The sequence below is a fragment of the Vidua macroura genome, chromosome 5 (genome assembly GCF_024509145.1).
Source record: "Vidua macroura isolate BioBank_ID:100142 chromosome 5, ASM2450914v1, whole genome shotgun sequence".
Lineage (NCBI taxonomy): Eukaryota > Metazoa > Chordata > Aves > Passeriformes > Viduidae > Vidua > Vidua macroura.
In genome coordinates this window covers 33,823,579-33,835,909 of record NC_071575.1, presented here as the reverse complement: position 1 = coordinate 33,835,909, position 12,331 = coordinate 33,823,579, and the positions used below count along the sequence as shown (strand labels likewise).

Here is a 12,331-nt window from a genome sequence, read left to right as displayed (position 1 = left end):
TTAAAATATCAACAATCTCTAGACCTATTTATCTCTTTTCATGCCTCGCTCTGTATTAAGGAATAGACATTAGATGATTGAAACTGCAACAGTTCTGCTGAAGATATGACAAGTTACACCAGCTGCAAACATGATCCAAAATCTCTGACAATGTACCTGCCCTACAAAATAAGGATTTAATCACATGGTAGCCAGCATATGGGAAAATCCTTTTGTTGATCATGGAGGCTGCATGTCTTACTCATTAGCAGATTGAGGAAACTAAATTAAGGCCTTAACACAGGAAGTCAAATTTACCATGAGATGTATTCAGTAGGACATTGTTGTTTTCCAAAAATTCCTAATGGGATTAGAAAGGAAAAACATTATTTTTACCAACTTTATCTAAAAATTATAAGAAAACAATCTTACAATAGTAAATTTTCCTCAAGGTCGCTGGAGATTGATCAAAGTCCAAGTTTGCTATCACCAGTGTGTGAACACCTTGGTATAGACAGGCCAGTTTAGTGATGGTAAATTTCATGGGAGATAGAGCTAGGTATATTTTCCAAGGTATACTTTCCCAAGTAAACAAAGTAAGCAAACATTACTAGAATAAAAATAAGAAGAGATTAAATAATATTAGAAAGCTGCTACTTTGCAAAACACAGGGAATTCTCTCCTCTCTGATGATGTACATGGGAGGGAAAAGTACTGGAATAGAGTCTCCAAATAATTTTATTTTTGGTGTGCACACTGGAGATTATAACCTTCATTTCACTGCATCCTATGGCACACATCAATGTAGCTGCAATCCAGAATGTATATGCAATAGCCAGTAGCCAAGCAATCAACTCATTGTTCACAGAAAGTATACAATTCTGTATTTATCTCTTTGTATGACACAGCAGGGGAGAAACTGGGTCACCTGCATTTCCTGAGTCACTGCATCACTTAAAAGCTACAAATGCTCCACTGGACTGATTAAACTTCTTCTACAAATCTTGGGTATAAAAAAGCCCTCACATGTTTCATATTTTGCATTTTACCATATTTGAAAATAAAAGAAGAAATTGCCTTATCTCTAAATCAACGTAGAAATGTCCTTAAACTACTAAAAATGCAGTAATGTGTTTATTTCATCAAAAATTAAATTTAATGTGACTTTATTGCTAGCATGTGTTAATTATATTTTGAAGTATGGAGATAGAGGCCATCTGAGATTTTAATTCAGGATTTCATGTATACAAAGATGGATTCCTCAAAATGAGCAAGCAGATGAGAAGAAACATTAATTCCTGCTAATTTAGTTGCTGTTTCTGCTATATTGTTAATTAAGAACCTAGAACTACTTGAATTATCCTCTCTGGGTTTATCTATATTGCAGTAAAAAATGTCATTTAGTTCCAATATTATTATAAAAAATCAAACTGACTCTGTTGAGAGGGGTTCAAAGGTTTACACCCTATAATAATTTCCCCTTGTTTATTTAACTCTTGAGAATTGTACTTGTGCTGGTGTTAGATATGTCTTGGTAATGTTGACATATTCCCTCTGAAATAAGAGTAATCATGGTTTTCCTGGCTTTACTTCATGTTTATACAGCAGGAAGCCAGGATTGTCCTGAGGTAAAGAAGTAAATTAGGTTATTCCATAGAAAATCTGCAGGGATTGAGGTGGAAATTACACTTGCATCTTTGGCTGCTTTTTCTCTGCTGTGGGATGAAGATCTGATCTTGCTGCCACAGAGATGTATCATTTTTTGTCCAGTTTTCACAGCTAATATCCCAGGTTGTACATTTGAAGGACAAATAAAGTAGAAGTAGACAGATCTAGAGTAAAAACTGTCTTTCAACATCTGCATCACAGTGTCAATAGCCTGAAAAGTAGAGGACTTATGGACAGCACAATGATTCGCTTCTTTCTATGGGAAGGAAGATGACAAGGAACAGATTTTCAGCTGCTGATGAAACTTTTCCATCTACTGGGCAATACAGCTGCCAAGAAATGATGAGAGGCAGGATATGATACACAACTCATACTCCCTATCCTCCACCTGCACAAAACCCAGGCTGCACACTACAGACCTCTTGGTTATGTTGCAGGCATCCATCTGTCAAGTAGAACTTTTCTCAGAATTAGTGTCCTAGGCCAAATTAATCCCTGAGATAATTCCATTGTGTTTTGTCTAAGGAAATATCAATTACTGTGAATGGAAGGATGATCTCATGATGAAAGCAAATGAATGACTTAGAATCATGGCTGGGACCTTGGATGGATTCCTTTTCTGCTGTAGAGTTCTCATATGATTTGGATAAACTGATACAAATGCCAGTTGCCTTGATTTCCACCTGCATAAAATGAGGTTATTTCTAATTTACTTCCAGAGCCAACTTTTAAGAATCTGTATTTCTTTGAGCTGTTTTTATAAAAAGAAATAAAAAAAAGCCCAACCTAACAAAATCAAACCAAACAAAAAAATTTCTAAAAACCAAAAACCAAAATAGGCAAATTGATATTTTTATAAAGCATGAGAAAAACAGTAAGAGGATCATGTTCTGGGAGATGACAAATAGACATATCTGCATTTAGTAAGTTTATACTGTCAACTTACTCTGAACAAGAAGGATTAAAAACTCTTTTTGATCTCTCTTTGAGCTATCTCAAAGGACATGGGAGATCGATATGCAAAGCAGATTAGGATTAGTCTAGAATGGAGTAATATTAAGAAAATAATCCTTGAAAATTCAAAAAGAGACTAAAAATTACCTTTTTCTCTGCCTCTGAGATATGCTCACCTATGAGTCATACAAATGCCCCTGCATGTTGTGTGCATACAAGAAACTTCCCTTGAACTATCTTTTTTTTTTTTTTCCTCTGTAGAGAGAGTCTGCATAATTAGATTAGGTCAAGTTAAAAATGCATTGGTTTTCTCTCTCCCTTTCTCTCTACCTCTCTTTCTCCAGCTCTGCAGCAATACTCTAGCTCCACTGACTGATATAAAGTAGGAATTGGTGCCTCCCAGAAATGTACATTGTTAAGAAATGTTAAAATCTCTTCCAAGTACTGATACAAGTCCTGTATGTGCTTGTTTTTCCTGCATCTGTTTAATTTTTTTGTCATATCTACAATATTTCATACATATTTCCATGAAATTTTACAGCTTTGGAGTTGCAACTTATTTTTACTTTGGCTGACATTACTGATATTATTATTATCATAACCCTAGCAAAAAAAAAAAAATTCTTAGAGAATGCAGAAATACTGTTGTCTTTGAAGATTAACATGATCTTGTTAACACGAAAGGAAAACAACAGCTTGGATCCTAGTCCACAGAATCCAACAACATTACCTCTGTGGATCAGTGACTAATTGTGAAAGCAGCACTTGGCTAAAGCATTCTCCTCTACTCCTCTTTCTCCACTTTTGATCAAATAAAATAATTTTGTCCTTCCTTAGATAGTACCAGTTTATTCTTGACTGCATGAGTATTTCAAAATGGACCAATGTTTACATTTCTGAGGTTCATTAAGCTACATTTTTGGGTGTCATTTGGATTGTTCAAAATTAGGCACAGTATGTTATGACATTTCTTTGATGGTATCTGAGCATAAGAACTGGCAAAAAAATGAAAAATTCCACTTAATTATTCCTATAGTTACATTTAATATCCAGTTACCTCATTCTAATCAAAACCCCTAGCAGCTTTCAAGGGGTTAGCCTTTCTCTTCTCAGATGCTTTAAGGAAGTTGGCACAACTATTTTTTACAAGCTGCAGCAAATTAACCCAGTGTACAGAAATTGAGGTGTCTAATCTAATCTGTTGAGGGATCTGTACCACATGCATTACCCTGACATTTAAGGTCTCATAGTCAGTGACCAGTTAACCAAATCTGTCACTATGACAGACATGTATTTCTACATTTTGTGCCACAACATAATCTTTCAGGCACCGTTTAGGTGAAATATCTTGTAGCATGGTGACTCAGAGTCCATAATGTCTTTAATGAAGAAATTTCCCAACTGGTATTAAAACAGATAACTTTGATTGTCATATTTGCAATAAAGCAAAACAAAGTGAATTTGTCTACTAGGCTCTACACAGTAGATCAGCTGTTAGACTATGTAACTCTAGTTATCTTTACAATTACTGTTGTTATTATTATGTGTTATTACAACCCTACATCTCTTCCCTCTTCCCTGGCACTACAGCCTGTGACTTTCTGGAGGTAAAGACTGTTTTCAAAATATGTGCTTAGTGACAGATCTGAACTTCTAAATTAGCTCTTCTGACACCTTGTGGTTCCTGTACATCACATTGTAAATCTGCTATCAGAATGTTGTCTGATATCTCTCAATGATACAGTAAAATATAATGTTATTCATGACTACATGTATTTAATACTTTTAACCAACTCTAAGAAGAGAAAGAATTATTTTATTATTATTTGATTTCTACCCTCTTGTTTTCTTTTGTGGCATTGTTTAACAGGGTCGATAGTTTTTATATTCAATTTGTCTCCAGGTTTCTGCACTGGCTCTTTCTGGCTTCTGCCCCTGGCATGGCCCAGTTTGTGGAGTTCCAGAGCTGACAAGTGAGGTGCTGCATGCACATGTTGCCATCTGTATCTTTCTACAAAGCAGGCTATCTCCACTGGAGACAGCTCTTGCCATTGGGAGGAAACTTGCCCTTTGTTTCTACAAGAAACAAGAAATGTGTCAGCAAGATACACAGATCTTTGTGGATTCTTGTAGTGTAGATAAATCGACTGGGAGAGGCTGGTTCCAGTCACCCTGGAGCACTTGTGATGTCCTTGGGAGCAAGCACTCTCTATACGGTCTACACACTTCATCCCACCCTTTCTTGACACTTGCTTTTATTAGACAGTGCCTGGCTTTGTTAAGCTTTTTTTTTTTCCTGGAGGATCTATTTTGTTTCTAAAGCTTTTCTGCCAGATCTCATCTACCCCAGTCTGTAGTCCTACTCTTTGAAGAAAAAATACATATGCTTTTGATGGATAACAAGAGGCTTCTGCCACTATGACTTAGCAGCAATTATACTGCTTTTTATGCAGAGTTTATTAGGATGTTCTACAGAAGGAGCTGTACAAACCTGGTGTGTGAATTCAACAATTCCACTGCAGCAAGGAGGACTAAGTCATGATAACTGGGATCTTGGCAGTAGGTCCAGAGGCATATTGAGAATTGGTGTCTGAAAGGAAGGATCACAGGTCTTCTGATGAAGAGTACCAATTCTTTAAAATCTAAGTTACTATGTTCAGTGCTTCAGGCTGAAAAGTTTAATGCCAGATCAATGTGATCTGCTAATGGGTTCAGTAAGGCCCCTCAAAGCTTTAATGTTCTGAAAAAAATGCACCTCCCCCTATGTCTGCAATTACTGCCACTGATGGTGATAACACATTCCCTGAATCTAAGTAGAAGCAGCTGAGATGTTTGTGACACTTGGGGCAGACTTCCCAGGAGCACATTGAGCATTGCTTGAAAAGAGGTCTTAATGTACTTCTTATATTTTGAGGTTGCAAAGAACAGCATTAAATAATCACATAGGGGAGAAAGAAAACTTGTTAAAAGTTCCCCAATTTATTAGACACAGCTTGATGAACAGACTCCCATTCTTCTGGGACAGCATGATGTGCCTCTTGATGGAAATCATGAGGAAACAGTTACATAAAAGGGCTGGCTAGCAGCGAAAGGAGGCAATGTTTTAAATTTTTTCTATAAAAAGAGAAATAATCAGCTGGATGGACCCAAATCCTTTCTGTAACTTCATGCCTCTGTATCTCATGAATTCTGGAAGATGGTTTCAGTGCATTATTTTCCACAGCTGGCTTTCTGGTCTATTTATCTGTTCTACTCAAAGTGCACCATCTCTGGCTATACCCACCCCTCCTCTCGTGGGCAGTAGTTGTGGGGCTGTCCTGAGGGAGCACCAGCTTGCAGCGCTCCTTGCCTTGGGGTGTGTTTGTTTCCGACCCTCTCTGACAAGTTTAACTGTAAGCTAAGCTAAGTGCTCCCTATGGATGTTCACTCTGATAAATAGCAGGCTGTGGGCAAGTGTGGAGCCCCCTGCTCTGGCATCCCATCCCCAATATAGGTATAGCCCTTCTCTTTGCTCCTCATCTGACCTATTCAGCACGGCTGAGTAAAAAGAAAGAAAAAAAGGGGGAAAAAGGGAAACAGGAAAACAAGAAAAATAAAGACGGGAAATGGAAGAAGAGAAAAGGGGAACAGAGAAAAAGGGAAAATAAAGGGAAAAAAGTCAAAGAGAAAACAGAATGGAACAGGAAAACGGAAAAAGGAGAAAAGGGGAAGGACAATAAGCCCTGATTGTGCCCAGCTGGCAGTGAGACCCGGCCCAGCCCACGGCCCAGCCACGGCCCAGCCCACGGCCCAGCCCGTGTCGGCGGGGCCGGAGCGGGCGTGCGGCCGGCTCCGCCGCCGGCACGCGGGGCGGGCGCGGGGCGGGCGCGGGGCGGGCGCGGGGCGGGCGCGGGGCGGGCGCGGGGCGGGCGCGGGGCGGGCGCAGAGGGCGGCGCGGGGCGGGCCCGTACGCAGGCGCGGTGGGAGCCCGGGGCACCCCACGCGGGCGCTCCCAGAGCCTCGGCGGCGGCGCCCGACTCGGCAGCGAGGGGGGCGCGGGCGGGGAACGGAGCTGCGGCGGCGCCGGGGCGCCGCGGAAGGAAGGCGGGAGCCGGAGCCCGAGCCCCGCCCTGCCTCGCTCCGCTCCGCTCAGCCCCGCTCTGCTGTCGCCGCCGATCGCCCCGCTGCCATGGGGTAGGGGCGGCGGAGCGGGGGATGCCGTCAGGCTGTGGCCGCCGGCGGAGCACGTAGCGGAGCCCCGCGGTGCCGGGGGGCGCGGGGAACGAGAGGGGCAGGCGCGGCGGGGCTGGCGCGGGAGGCTGGGCAGGGCAGGAGGCTGCCCCGGTGCGAGAGGCGGCGGCGGTGGAAGGCGGAGAGATGATCGCGGAGTTGTTGAGCAGCGCCCTGGGGCTCGCCCTGTACCTCAATACCCTGAGCGCCGACTTCTGCTACGATGACAGGTAGGGCGGGGAGCGGCGGGGCTGGGCGGGCAGGGGTTGCTCACCTGTCGGGAGCGGAGATTCGGCCGCCCCCCTTCTGGTGCCCTGGGCGGCGCCGGAGGGTCCCGGGGCTTTGGAGGCTCGGACTCGGTCCTCTCCAGCCCCACGTAGCGGGAAGGGACTCGCCGATCCACGTTGGCATGTCCTGGGCTGCTCCCTTATGCGCGGTGTCAGCGGGGTGCCCGGCCGCCTCCCGTCCCGTTCCCCAGCTCCGCCGGGACCGAGCGCCCACGGGAAGTTGTCGTGCGCTGCCGGGCTGCGGTGGGCGGCCGCGGGGACCGGAGCCCCGCCGGCCGGGAGCGCCGCTGGGCTGGCTTGGGCTGCCCACCTGATCCTCTCCTGGCCGTACCTGCCCACCGCAGCTGCGGAAAGGCGCTGTTCTTAGTCGGGGGAAATTCGGATTTGTGCCTTTTCCGGTGACTTAATCTGATCGCATTTAAAACAGATGCATAATTATAATGTATTATTAGGGAGAACAGCACGCCTGGCTAAACTTATTAACCGTCCTGGGGTGATTCATGCTCCATTGGAATTAAACCATCCAAAAAGTGAGCCGGGATTGACTTTGACAGCGTTTCATCAGCCTCTCTCCTCTGTGGTCAGAGACTGTCTGCCCCGGGGGCGGGTGGGTGGAGGGCTCCGCTGGGCCCGGCGCGGCTCTCCCGGCCTCGTCCCATCCCGGCAGCGCGGCTGGAATCCTGCGGGAGCCGGCAGCTGGCCACGCGTGCGGGGCTGCCTGTGCGGGAGAGAGAGAGCGAGGAGTGCCCCTGGGTGGGTGTGTGAGCAGAGGGTCTTACGGCATGGCTCAGGTTCACGATGCCAGCGAACTCCCTGAGCAGCTGTCAGGCAGGGTTGGTGCCTTGGAGCCTTTGGTGTGAGAGGAGGAAGCACGGCGAGGTGGGGTGAGGGATGTACCTGATCAGGATGATGTTTGCTGCTGAATTGAACTTCCCGGCATGCTGATGGGATTCGAATGATGCGTTTTTGATTAGGCATTTGCCTTGGAAAATAACCTGCCTGTCCTGCAGTAATTAGTTACTAAACTTGGAATTTTCCTCCTTTACGCTGTGTTACAGTGCACCTGCTGTGTTTTAAGACCTGTCACCGCTTCCAGAATACTTCCCCCTGTTTTCAAGGCTTGCTACTATTAAACCTATTATAGTGGAAGCAAATGCCAAGTGTTAGTCCTGGTATAGGTCTCTGGCTGGGAAGAGAGTTGGCTGCAGAATGTGACAATTCAGGCTTCAGCCCTCCAGGTCATTTACATGTACTTGAAGCCTTGAGAGCAGTTAAGTGATTTTAGGTTTCTGTGAGTCTTCCAATTTTCTAAGTGATTTTTCTTAAACCTATTTAAAAGTTTTGAAGCTTCATTCATAAACAATAAAAAAGTCTGTTGTTGCCCTGAAATGTGAGGTCTGAGTTGGATCAATAGGAAGTAGTGAATATTTTGATACAGTGACGCTATTTAAAACCTGCTTATTATAGTTAAGAACTGCAGGAGTTGTGGAATATTTACATAACCCTACATAGCATATATTGCAATATTTGGGCAAAAACTGGGCTGTTTAAGCACAAGTTTAAAAGCCTGTCCTGCAGGCCAGTTCAAATGGACTAGGCATGGAAAGCAGTATGAAGTACTTTCTGGTGCTGTTGATGTGGAGGTCAAGGTTACACTTGATCTTGCCTGAGTGTGCTTTAATGCAGTTAGATAAAAGTATTTGAGTATCACCTCTGAAAGTGTGGAAAAGATAATCACACAGATTTTGCTAGTGATAATCTCATACTGTTTAAAAGGTATTCTGAAAGACTGCTTTGTTCATGTGTTTACCTCCTAACTAAATAAAGTACTTCTCATCATTGTAGCTAAGATTTAGGCATTGACTAGAGTGCTCTGAAAGCCAGTTAATGGCATATCTGTATGTGGGGTCATCTAATTAGGATATTTTTCAATTGCAGCACTGGAAGTGACAAGGCAGAAAGGGCTGTTTCGAGCTAGTAATTGTTGAACTAGAAAGGGTTACCTATTCAAAGAGGCAGGTTCAGATGCAAAGTATTCTTTTAACTGTAATCACAGAATCTTGCTGCCCTGCAGGAGCTGGCTTGAAATTTAACAGTAGAAAAGGAGGTCGATGCTGGAGCTGCAGGACACAGCCCTCCATGTAGGAGATGTATCATGCTACTAACTTGAACTGAACCAAGATTGTGCATTTAAGCTGGGAACCAGCAATGTCTTGTTTCAGGAGGGCAGCATATTGCCATGGTTTTTATTCTACTTTCTTTGTTATTATATTGAAATTACGTCAACTGTTCTCTTTTTAATATAGTGATCAAACTTACTACATGAAGGGTATCTGTAATTGCTTTCTATATTTTTTTATGTATGTTGGGCAAGATTAAGTGGCATCATAAAACTTTTTATAGCAAAATCAATTTTCCAATAAGTAAGATATAATATTTTAGCAGCAGCATGGCACCAAACTAAAGACTCTATGGACAGTGATATAACAAACTTGATTGTAGTCTGGGGTTTGACTCTGTACCAAAGGATTCAATATTTTGTTTCCCACCTTTTACCCACTTAAACTGAAATAGCATGAATTTTAAGCCTAAGGAAGCTGAGTGAGCAAATATATGTGTTCTTACTTTTTGTCATTAGTCTGCTTAACTCGTTTCTTTCAGGCTAAGCAAATATATTGCACGTAATCAGTGCAGTCCCAATATTTTTGAGCAGCTAACTTACTGATTAGTATGAATGTTAGTATGAATTAAAGTGTCACTTGTCAGTTTCTAGTCAGTTTCAAAACACAAGAGCCAGTGTTGTTGGATTTTTTTTTTTGTTCTGTAGATGTAGACCTGAAAACAAAAGCTTTTGCCGCCCTTGTCCCTGCCACTGTAATTCTTACAGACAGCTCTGATATTTCCTAGTTATGTGTGTAGATTATTACTGAGAGTTTCACCTCCCCAGCTCAAACCTCTTTGTTCAGCTAGGACCAAACAGATATATTGTCCCCCTCTTTTTACTTATTTATTTGAAGCTGAATGTGGTATGTAATAACCCAAAACAAGAGATGAATATTTGATATTTGATGAATATTTGAGAGATGAATATTTGAGGGAATATTTGATGCCAAAGTAGCTCACATTGCTTGTTAATAAAGATTACTTATTGTTAAGCAAAGTCATCTTGAAACTGGTAACATGGTAGAGAGAAATGCAATTTCCATTCCTGGAGATGTGTTGAAGATATTGCTTGTTGCACCTTATTAAATCCAGCTTCTTGCCAGATTAAGGGGGGGGCTAATCTCTGCACACACAGTGTTTCATGCTAGTATCGACCAATATTACAGGAGGGAGACCCATTGCTACAATTAGGTTTGCACATATACATGACCATTTTTGCCTGCCATTTAAGCCTCACCAGCCCACCTGGCAATTTGACCTGCAGGTGCCTTACACTGAAGCTATTGTCCTTCATGTGTCCTGTGGTGACTAAGACAGGTCACTGTCAGTTTATAGCTGGGGAGGGGAAGATTTAGTGTTCTGTGTATCCGAGGTCATGCATTGTTACAGTGAACATGGCAAAAGGAGCTCATCTATTGAGGTGGTCCTTTTTCTAAATCTCAGAAGAAAGGCATATTTTAGGAAGAGTATGGTAGAAAGCTTTAACCTTGAGTGATGTATTGTCTCAGTGACACATTGTCAAAATCAGTGTTCTGGAAAATGTGTACAGATTTGTCTCTCTCTGTGTAGGGGTCTTCCATGAAATTTGGTAGCACAGACCAGCTTTCTCTAGCTTACACTGCATTTTATGTAGCAGGCCTGAATGGGGCAGCCTTGCTGATGGTAGAAAATATCCATCAGCCCTGTTTCAGAGTCACTAGGCAATATTCCAGACTGTGTTGAAAAAATCCTGTTCAATGTTTTCACCCTGTAGTGTCAGACTTGCATCATTTTAAAACAGGCTGAGCCCATACACATTTGACAGTACCTCTGTTGGGTCTGCCACATGAGATTTAATCTAGCAAGTGACCCAAATATATGCACTAGAAGAACAAGTGTAAGTGCACTGGGAAAAATTACTTGCCATCTGTCTCCTCGTGTGTGTATATTTGATTATTAATTTACATTTGTGATTTTTATGGCCCTTTTTTGTCATCTTCTCAAATTTTCAGCTCCAAGTACACCTCTCCAGTAGCTTTTAGTAGCTCCATTTTACAGGTAGCCGCAATCTGCTGAATTCCAGGAATGAGGTTGGTGACAGGGACTTGTGTGCTTTCTCTGTAGTATTTTCCCTTTGTCCCATCTGTTCCATCTTCTGCATGCTAATTTCAAACCACCACAAAGATAATTTTTATATGAAACAGGAGTTTTAACACATTCATAAAGGAGTAAAGGTAACTCAGAGAAGATGCTTGAGTAACTTAGGCTATGTAGTAAAGGTTTGTAGTTGAGTTTATGTTGTAGCTGAATATTAACCAAGTGAACTGGTAACTGATGGGATGAACCTGGCACAATCATAGTCTATTAATACTAGTTCTTTTTTAAATGCTGAACATATTCTAAATATGTATTTGGCTTTTGATTTAAAAATGGTTTCTGCATAAAAAATTGTGTCGAATAAAACACTTTGATCCAAATGTGAAATCTTAATTTCATCAAAATATCGGTGGGTGGTTTGTTTTAGTTTCTGGGGTTTTTTTTCCATTTGACATGCTGTAGTATAGAGATTTTAGAAAGCAAAAAAAGAAATTATGCCCCCACTGGCTTTATTTTAAGATTCTTGTTTCATATGTAACACTAACATAAAGCATGTAATTTCTGGTAGCTGGTTCGGAGAATAAATTCATGCCTGTTAGCAGACGGAGAGTCTCCCTGAGTCGCTGATGGGACGTGCCTCATCTGCAGGAAGTTCTTCCAGCGCACAATGGAGTTACAAATTCAAATGATCAACTTTCTCCAACATGTCCCATATGTATTCCAGCTGCACTTCTGAATCCTTTAAGTTTGCCAGAGCGAAAGTCACTGACAGGCTCAGAAATATCTCATCCCAATTTGTTAACCATCCGATAGCTGCAAGAGTGATGAATTAGAGCTCCTTTCCTTCCCTCATCTGGAAGTTTGCCCTTCCCTTGTTGTTTGCTGCTAGGTTTGCTTCTTTCTTTTATTCTTTTTTTGCTGTGAAGTTGACTGAATCAGACTTTGCTGTTTGTTTATGTAGTTTCTTTCTTCAGCTGAAATATTTGGTGCTGAAA

General features: G+C 42.3%; 1 protein-coding gene across 3 annotated transcripts in view; it reads left to right on the top strand.

Moving 5' to 3' along the window:
• The first annotated feature begins 6,693 nt into the window (after positions 1–6,693).
• Positions 6,694–12,331, top strand: part of TMTC2 (transmembrane O-mannosyltransferase targeting cadherins 2) — a 243,499-nt gene continuing 237,861 nt past the window's right edge. For all 3 annotated transcript variants that reach the window (XM_053977222.1, XM_053977223.1, XM_053977224.1), the window contains exon 1: positions 6,694–7,040. In XM_053977222.1, the coding sequence (XP_053833197.1) occupies positions 6,958–7,040 (83 nt within the window). In that variant the 5' untranslated portion in view covers positions 6,694–6,957. The remainder of the gene's footprint in view (positions 7,041–12,331) is intronic.